Source organism: Hyperolius riggenbachi, chromosome 10, assembly GCF_040937935.1.
Source record: "Hyperolius riggenbachi isolate aHypRig1 chromosome 10, aHypRig1.pri, whole genome shotgun sequence".
In the NCBI taxonomy this organism is placed as follows: Eukaryota; Metazoa; Chordata; class Amphibia; order Anura; family Hyperoliidae; genus Hyperolius; species Hyperolius riggenbachi.
Window position 1 is genome coordinate 148,779,822 of NC_090655.1, and position 9,851 is coordinate 148,789,672.

The following is a 9,851-nucleotide window of genomic DNA, read 5'->3' on the forward strand; positions in this document are numbered from 1 at the left end:
ATTTATTTTAAAAAATAAACTTGCTGGCAGAGATCTTAGCCCACCAACAGAGAGATTTGTTGGTGGGCAGAAAAGAGGGGGGGGGGATCACTTGTGTCGCAGAGTTGTGCAGCCCCGCAGCGAGGCCTTAAAGCTGCAGTGGCCTTATTTAGTAAAAAATGGCCTGGTCACTACAGGGGTTTAACACCGCGGTTCTTAAGTGGTTAACAAGAAAAATGAAAGTCTGTATTCTTCTGTTTTTCATCTGTTACTTTTCTTTACTTTCTTGCTTCTTTCTTCTGCCTTCTCCTTTAAGCCCAATATAAGAATCTCATACTTGCTATGGCTTCCTGTCACTACATGCCAGACTTCCTGGAGCTCAAAATCCAGGTGTTCTACCTTTCACAGCTGAGAAACTTCAGTTATCCCCATACTTATTTATGGCTCTAGTACCTAGGTTCTCAACATGCGGTACGCGTACCCCAGAGGGTACTTCTGATTGTTCCAGGGGTTACTCAGGCTTGATATACTTAACCAAGTATAACAAAATGAGTTTTAGAAAATGATAAATCCTAAATAAACAACACCAAATTAGTATTTTAGCTAATTATAAGCAATAGTACATGCTTGGAAATTGTTTAGAACCAATTATTATGTACTACGATTAAATATTTATTTGTCAAGGAGTACTTGTGATAAGGTTTACTATGCTAGGGGGTACTTGGCGAGTACAAGCTTTTAAAAGGGGTACATACCAATAAAATGTTGAGAAAAAACTGCTCTAGTAGTACACACACACTAGTACACTGATGAGTTACAAATAACAATTGCACTTAGTACAAAAATTACGGTTTTGGAAGTGGACTCTCATCTTTACCCTCCTCTGGCTAACTTTTTTATAACATTTATATTTGCATGTTTCTTGCAAATATATTTATAAATGTTTTTTTTTAAAACATATTACATATACAAGTTATAAATAATATTTACATGATGTAAGTTTAAGGGTCCTAAAAGCAATTACATCATACAAGTTAAAAGAAGAGGAGAATATCAGAACAAAGTTTATCAGAAAAATTGCTACAATTAAGTTATCCTCATAAAACCAGAATCTCTTTGACAAACTTGTACTACTAGTATGTGGATAAGTCACTCATAATGACTGCAGACAGGTTCTGAGGCTTCATTGTTGAAGGCTGGGCCACACCTCATTATTGATTAGGTGTTAGTATATAGCTCACCCTTACATGACAGCCGGTGATTCTGTGTACAATGTGTACAATGATATAGAATATGAATCATGTAATTCCTATTTAACTTGGTAGGGGTTTGGCTGAGTACACCTGAACGTAGGTGTGAAAACCAACTTAAAAAATGTAGTGATCGATGTCAAAAAGCGCCATTCCAGAATTTTCAGAATTTTACCTGACGTCACCTGGCAAGCCTTCCAAGTACTGTTGACAGGTGTATATAAGAGGCTGTCTTGTAATCTGAAAAGCATCAGAAAAATCTTACATCTTTTCTTATCGTATTTGGTGAGTTTCAGTGGTTTCCAAATCCATCAAAAACCATGTCTGGAGTCAAAGGAGGACGAGAACATCACCATCACCACTCCCAGGAACACCATGAGCACCATCATGACCACACTCTCAAGGCTAACTCACAGGTCAATGGTAAGTGACAAAGCATGTAACCTTTAGTGGTTTAGAGGAACTCCTTCCAATCACAGGGGTAGGAAGTTTTGCTGTAGACAAGTGTTTACCTCAAAACTAATGGGTTATTGACTCTTCTAAGACACTAATTACTGTAGTTATGTAAGATACCTTTAAAAGACTCTATTGGTAGGACCTGAGTACATTTTTGGGGAAACACTGCTTTAAAGGAGATAGAGCACTGGGCAGAAATCAAATGGAGCTCTCTATCCTCACACAGTGACGTAACTAAGGAGCTTGGGGCACAATTGCAAGTTTTACATGGGGCCCCAAGCACTCTATTAATATGGAGACCAAAAACCTACCAAGGACAGCTGCAGTGTCAGAAAAATGTAATCAGAGTAAGGAAATAGCTTGTAGATAATTATCGCTATCCAATGCACATATTGAGGAGTTCCTTATCAGCATAGCACCAATAAAAAGCTAATAAGATGGATGAAGGAGGGGCCCTAGTGGGCCTCTCTGGCCCAACGGCCCTGATGCGGTTGCTACCTCGCCACTGTGCTCAGATACTTTTGTGTTGCCCTAAGGTTGCATTTTATAGGTAAACGAAAGGACAATTAGCATACTAAAACTGAGAAAAAAGCTGCATCACCTTCCCAGTAATGGGCCCTGCAATCCTTCTGCTAATGCTAGGTACACACGTTGCGTTTTTGCGCTTGATAAAATAAATTCCGTCATGTCCGATATTTCCTATCGTTTTTCTGGTTGATTTCTAATAGAAGTGAATGGAAGTTGAAAAGATAAGAGAATCAAGCGAAAAATTGATCAGATGGAAAAATGGACCAAAAAAACGCATCGTGTGTACTTACAATTAGAGGACAACGTCTAGCAAATCCTTTGTCTGTATTTAAAAGGAGGCTTAGATTCTTTCCTTGCATTGGCAATCTGTGGCTATAATTACTAGGGAATTCCTGGGGGGCAGATCTAGGGATTTTATCGGATTGACACCTGGAGTTGGGCAGGATTCTTTTCCCTTTTTAACCTCTTGCCGACCGCATCACGCTGATGGGCGTGGCCACGGCGGCAGCCCCAGTACCGCCTAACGCCGATTGGCGTAAAGTCCTGGGGCTTTGTTTTGCAGGAGATCGCGCGCAGGCTGCGCGCGCATCTCCTGCTTGGGGGGGCAGAGCTCTGCCCCGCCTTCAGTCTCCGAGCGGCTATTGCCGCTCGGGAAACTGTTAGACGGTGTGATCGCCGTCTATTTATATGGTGCAGCGATCAGCAGCAGCGCTGCACTGGGGACAGCCGTGTGACAGCTTGGGGACAAGAGAGCAATCTGCTCTCATAGGGTGAAGCCTATGAGAGCTGACCACCATAATTGGCTGGCTGGGGGAAGGGAGGGAGGGAGGGAGGGAAGGGGTTTAAAGGAACAGTTTTTAAAAAAAAAAAAACACAAACAAAAATATTGATTAAAAAAAATAATATACACAGGGGGAGCGATCAGACCCCACCAACAGAGATCTCTGTTGGTGGAGAGAAAAGGGGGAGGGGGGAATCACTTGTGTGCTATATTGTGCGGCCCTGCAGCTTGGCCTTAAAGCTGCAGTGGCCTTTTTTTTTTTTTTACTAAAAATGGCCTAGTCACTAGGGGGGTTTAGCCCTGCAGTCCTCAAGAGGTTAAGGTTAATTGGCCAATGCTGTGTAAGGGTTTTTGACTTCCTCTGGATCATCTGGGGTATGTGAGAGTGCAGGGCAGTGTTGTACGAATTTTTCTGGTTTAACTTAATGGATGGATATCTATTTTTCAGCCAAACTAAAGAAAACCGATTCTTGATTGGCCAATTTTACCACTTCCATCAGAGTTTGAATACTGACCATTGTGAACCTACAGTTTTAGAACTACAGTTACAAATAAACCCTAGAAGTCTCTATAGTTATATTTAGCCATCAAGAGGAAATAGTCATTAGTCCTATTCTTTTTAGCCACTAGGTCATACATAACATCCCTAAGGCCAGAAACCCACTAGGAGCGATTTCTAATTGCTAGCGATTTGAAAACTCTTGCTAATGTAATGCAATGGGGGATTTTTATAAAATCACATCGCTCAAGTGGGATCGCACCCATAGCATTACATTAGCAAGAGCTTTCAAATCGCAAAACGCTCAGAAAATCGCTCCTAGTGGGTTTCTGACCTAACTCCTGTTAAATTAAGTTGTAGGTACTGTCATGATGTTATTTTCCTTTTGCAGTTACTGACATTTTGTTCTTGTGTCTTTTAGCACCTGTACCAGCCTGCGGAGGTCAAGGTATGTCAATTAGTTTCAAATATTTTTTCTTTATTTACGGAAGGAAAACAACATTTAAAAAATAACAAAAGTAAAGCATTGTCAATAACGGCTTACAGAATTATACATATAGAGTCTTGACAATCCACGTGTTAGGAAAGCATCAAATATCAATCAGACATTGTTTAATGGGAGAACTGGAACATTCTATATATTTCCAAGGGCTACTTTTGCTACAAGAGGGAGGAGGGGAGAGAGGGGGACTAGGTATGTCATAACAAAGGCTAGAAATGTGTGCCTACTGGGGACAGCATGTAGGAGAAAAATAATAGAAAGAAGGTGTTAAAGGACAACTGAAGTGAGAGGTATATGGAGGCTGCCATATTTATTTCATTTTAAGAAATTGCCTGGCTATCCTGCTGATCCTTTGCATCTAATACGTTTAGCCATAGACCCCGAAAAAGCATGCAGCAGATTAGAGGTTTCTGACTTTTTTGTCAGGTCTGACGAGATTAGCTACATGCTTGTTTCTGGTGTTATTAAGACATTACTGAAGCCAAATAGGACAGCAGGGCTGCCACGGAACTGGCATTGCTTAAAAGAAAATAAATAGCCTCCATATACCTCAGGCAGAAAAACTTTTTTAGTCCGTGAGAAATTTGGAGATTCAATCACTATCGGTTGACCCTCATACTACATGGAGGTATACTATTGGTCAGTGATTGGCCAAACAAAATTGGATGAGAGTATGCAACCTTATTCTAACTCGCTGCATGCACGCTTTGTATTAAAGTCTATGTCCAGTCACCATTGCAATTCACACATTACAGCACATGCCCTATGTAATGGACTACTGTGAATTCATCCTTAAAGGGAACCAGAGAGGAACGGGCTGAAAAAAAAAGAACAAGCCTTTATACATACCTGGGGCTTCTTCCAGCCCCATAAGCCTGGATCGCTCCCACGCCGCCATCCTCCGCTTCCTGGAACCGCCGTTACCGGGCCCGTCACTTCCGGCGGACGCGGCCAATTGTCCGCATCACAGGGGCTCCCTCCATACATGTACGCATGCGGCTGCACAGCAGGCAGCCTCATGCGTACTTGTATAGAAGGAGCTCCGTGTGATGCGGCGAATCGGCCGCGTCCGCCGGCCGACTGGCCGACTAGCGGCAATGACGGGACCCGGTACCGGCGGATCCAGACAGCAGAGGACGGCGGCGTGGGAGCGATCCGTGCCTATGGGGCTGGAGGAAGCCCCAGGTATGTATTAAAGCTTCCCCCCAAACTCTCTGGTTCCCTTTAAGTCAGAAAAAAAAAATGAGTTTTACTCACCTGGGGCTTCTACCAGCCCCCTGCAGCACTCCTGTGCCCTCGCAGCCACTCACTAATCCTCTGGTCCCCCGCTGCCAGCTAGTTTCTTTTTTGCCGACAGGCCCTTCAGGACTGGCCACGCGTAACTTTTTCTGCATTCCCGACTGCAATTAGCGCTATTGCGGGCTGCAACGCGTACAAAAATACGCGTCGCCGCATATCGATGCGTTCGTAATGCGGCAACGCGTATTTTTGGATGCGTTACCGCCCGCAATAGCGGAAAAAGCTACGCGTGGCCAGTCCTGACGGCCTGTCGGCGAAAACGAAACTAGCTGGCAGCGGGGGACCAGAGGATTAGTGAGTGGCTGCGAGGGCACAGGACTGCTGCAGGGGGCTGGTAGAAGCCCCAGGTGAGTAAAACGCATTTTTTTTTTCTGGCTTAAGTGTCCCTTTAATCTTGTAGAAACTTTTTTTTTTTAAATAGTTTTGAATATGTTTACCGGTTTATCATTTTCAAGCATCCCTGCCCTATCCAAGCAAAAAAGCAAGTGAACACATCTGACGCTGTGTTCTATACCAACTGTTTGTGGACACAGGTCTGTATATTTTATGATCGCTAGCTGTGACTGTTAAAACCCAGTACGGGCTCAAATGCACTAGCAGCCTTTTCTAAGCACTAGTGATTTGAAAAGCTCTTGCTAATGCAATGCTATGGGATCACACATATATAGCATTACATTAGCAAGAGCTTTTCAAATCACAAGCGCTTAAAATGGCTTAGTATGTACTGCTAGTGGGTTCCAGGCCTAAAGGCTTTTAACACCCAGTAAGGGCTGGACCCACACTGTGCACATTGCATAACACACGCTATAATGTATGTGAATTGCAATGGAGACTAGACAATGGATATGGCCGTTAATTCAAAGCTTGCATGCAGCAAATGAAGCTATGCACACATGCAATAACCATCGGTAAAATAGCCAATAACAACCATTTCGACTGAAATCATTATGCACAGTCATCATTAAGGATCCATCCTGTCGAGCATTACCAATAGGGATGATCATCGAGATGCAAATTTTTCGGAAATTATGCAAATGTTTATGCAAATATATGCAGTTTGAAAATGGACCAATCAATTTAAACCCCGGTTTAAATTGATTGGTCCATTTTCAAACTGCAAACATTTGCATAAAAATTTGCATCAACTCAGAAGAATTTGCATATCTTTGATTAAAAAACTGTTTAAAAGGGGGAGGTTGGCGGACTCACCTCCCTTGTAGAAAGAAAGACCGGACAATGGGATGTTACTCACAGTATAAAGTAACTTTTTATTAAAAGCTCCAAAGTTGCAACGCATTTCACGGGTCACAATCCCGCTTCATCAGGCAAACATTTTTGGAGGGAAAAAATCGGGTCAATAGCCTGGCTGGGCGCCTCTGGCTGTGACCCGTGAAACGCGTTGCAACTTTGGAGCTTTTAATAAAAAGTTACTTTATACTATGAGTAACATCCCATTGTCCGGTCTTTATTTCTACGAGGGAGGTGAGTCCACCAACTCCCCCTTTTAAACAGTTTTTAATCTATTTCACTCTACTTGACGCCTCTGTGTTACTGCTTTACAAATTTAAAGCACATAGAGTGCTCAGATAAAAATAAGGCCTCTTTTCCATGAGCAGCTGAAGGTGGTAAATTCACTGCCTGCCAGCTGCTCCGATTAACTTGGCTTCCTAGTGCTTGGCACAGGCAGTGGACAGGCAGCCCCCCCCCCATGAAGTTGCATATGATCTTGGCGTTCGCCATCCACAGGTCCAACCTGAGATGTTTTTGGGCCACCTGGTAATGTCGCTGCATGTCAAACACTGCCATTCAGCATGTCATTGCAGCCAAATGGTGCTTGTAGCTGCAAGGCTAAACTGCCCAATAAGCGTGCAGTTCAACTTCCCATGGAAAAGAGGCATTATACATGATTTGACTATTTACAGTCTTCACAGAAATCCCAGTACAGATGTGCACTTTCTGGGGAGAGGCAAGTACTCCATATTTTAAGTGCTTTGTAGGTGACTAGGATGTCAAAAGAGCAAATGTAAGCCAATATAGACAATTTCTAATTACCCAGGCAGTCAAGTCGAAACAGGTGGTTTTGGCGCACAGTGCACTTTGACTCAGGGGCATGACTATAAGGGAGCAGACCCTGCAATCACAGGGGAACCCAGAGCATTGAGGGGCCCCCAACTAGGGGCGCAGCTAAGGTTTTTGTGGCCCCAAGCAGCCCATAAGTTGAGCCCCCACAACGAAGGGAGTGGCGCGTGAAGCGCTCAGCAGCGAAAAGTAAGCATGTCCCCACTACTAAAGAAAACAAAGCATACAAAAATAGGTGTGGTCATGACATTATGTGGGTGGAGCTACATGATATAGGTGGTGCCTCAGTATGGGTAGTCTGGCATACTGTAGGTCGTGCTCCAGTATAGGTAACCAGGTAAGGGTGGTGCACCAGTATAGGTAGCCAGCAATGGGTGCCTCGGTATAGTTATCCACATATCTGTGCCACAGTAAAGTTAGCCAAGTATAGGTGGTGCCCCAGTATAGGTAGAAATGTATGGGTGATGCCCCACTATAGGTAGCCAGTTATGGGTGTGTCCCACTATAGGTAGCCAAGTATGGGTGATGCAATGGTGTAGGTAGTCAGGTATGGGTGGTGCCCCAGTATAGGTTAGCCAGGTATAGGCTGCCCCTGAAATTGACATGCCCCCGTTCCATTGCCAACTCCTCTTACTGCTCTCTCCTGTTGTTGGGCCGGCTTCACTCCTACCATTATGGTTACTTCCGGCTCACACCTCTGACATCATGAGAGGCACCGCCGGGTAACCATAGCAACAGGACGCAAAGCTGGGCTAGACAACAAGAAAGGAGCATGTTGAGAGGAGGCGCCGATGGAACAGGGGCATGTAAGTTCCTGGGTCCATGCAAAGCACAGGGCGGGAAGCCTGCAGAAAGCAAGAAAGGAGCTCATCATCAAATCCCTACCATAGTAATTTGTGAAATTTTAGTCTAGGACCAATTTAGCGGTAAACCAATTAACTAATCTTTATGCTTTTGGGATGAGGAAGGAAACCAGAGTGCCAAGAGGAATCCCACACATATGTAGGCAGAATCACTGTGCAGGTAGTGTCCTGATGATCGTGCTATCCACTACACCACTATGTCGCCCAGGGTAAAGTTCTCACCCAAACCAGACATAGATAGATCTATACTTTTGCAGAGGTTTCTTCTTTTGCTTGTATTGTGTGCATCTACTTTCAGACATGTTTATATTTATTCATTTCCAAAACCCCTTTCTATTTTACAGGATCAGTGCAAGTGAGTGCTGCACCTCAGGTTGTTTCACCACAACCATGTGCACCTCAGGTTGTCTCTCCACCACCAGCATGTGCATCTCAGGTTGTCTCACCACCACCAGCATGTGCATCTCAGGTTGTCTCACCACCACCAGCATGTGCATCTCAGGTTGTCTCACCACCACCAGCAGCACCTCAAGTGGTTTGTCCACAACCAGTGGCACCTCTTGTTTCTCCACAGCCCTGCAATAACAAGAATGTGGGAGGATGCAAAAAGTGATGCCATTACTACTGCTGAACTTTGGTCTTATCAACAGCTATATAATATAATAGTGGAATGCTTGCTGATAGATCAAATAATCATGTTACTGATGAAAATCATTTATCTACATTAAATTATATACAGCAACATATAATGTGTCATAAGTCTGTAAAACTTATACAAATGATAACTCAAATACAACATATAAAACAAAATATACAACATGTAAAAACCGCTACACATTGTAGCAAGTGGCAGTGTTCTCACTGCCGCGTTTGCGGTTAGCAATAACCGCAAACGTGTTACATGCAGCGGTTTGATGGCGATTTGCGTTTCGCGATTAGCGATCGTGATTAGCGTGCAAAGCACGCTAATCATGATTGCTCCAAAACCGCCGCAGTGTCCAGTGATATTTCTGCATTAATCGCGGGAAAATCACTCCCGTTTTGTGATTATAGGTGTGAACGGGCCCTTAAGCTCAGTTGTTGTAAGCCTTCCTGAAATAACATGCACTACAGCAGAGCAGAGCTTAATCAACTGGTCCAAGAAGGGTCAAGGTACCCACTCCACAGTTTCCTGCTCCCTAGAAATCCAGAAATAAATCTGGCAATCAGATAAGGGACATATGGAGGATTTTTAGGAGGAATCCAAAATTAGACTCTCTAGACTGGAATTGTGTTTGATATAATACGATTATCTAGAAGATATAACATTACTGCCTGGACAGTAATAAATACAATACAACTCAAAGCAGGTGCATAACTTGAAACAGGTGGGCCCCCCCTGAAAAACCTTCTGTACCCTACCCTCTCCTCCCCAGCACTTATTTATGCACTAACTTAAAGAGGAACTCCAACCAAGAATTTAACTTTATCCCAATCAGTAGCTGATACCCCCTTTTACATGAGAAATATATTGCTTTTCACAAACAGACCAACTGATGACTGATATTGTGGTGAAACCCCTCCCACAAGAAGCTCTGAGGACCGTGGTGCTCCTGGCAAACCGCCACAATGTAAC

At 43.6% G+C, this 9,851-nt stretch overlaps 1 protein-coding gene across 2 annotated transcripts in view; it reads left to right on the forward strand.

Annotated features, from left to right (window-relative positions):
- Window positions 1-8,899, forward strand: part of LOC137535824 (uncharacterized) — a 30,327-nt gene extending 21,428 nt beyond the window's left edge. Inside the window, exons 2-4 of one of the 2 annotated variants that reach the window (XM_068257715.1) lie at window positions 1,526-1,652; window positions 3,915-3,941; window positions 8,581-8,899. In XM_068257715.1, coding sequence (XP_068113816.1) covers window positions 1,550-1,652; window positions 3,915-3,941; window positions 8,581-8,849 — 399 coding nt within the window. In that variant the 5' untranslated portion in view covers window positions 1,526-1,549 and the 3' untranslated portion in view covers window positions 8,850-8,899. Of the gene's footprint in view, window positions 1-1,519; window positions 1,653-3,914; window positions 3,942-8,580 lie in introns of both variants that reach the window. The other variant, XM_068257716.1, reaches the window with a different exon arrangement.
- The last annotated feature ends 952 nt before the right edge of the window (window positions 8,900-9,851 follow it).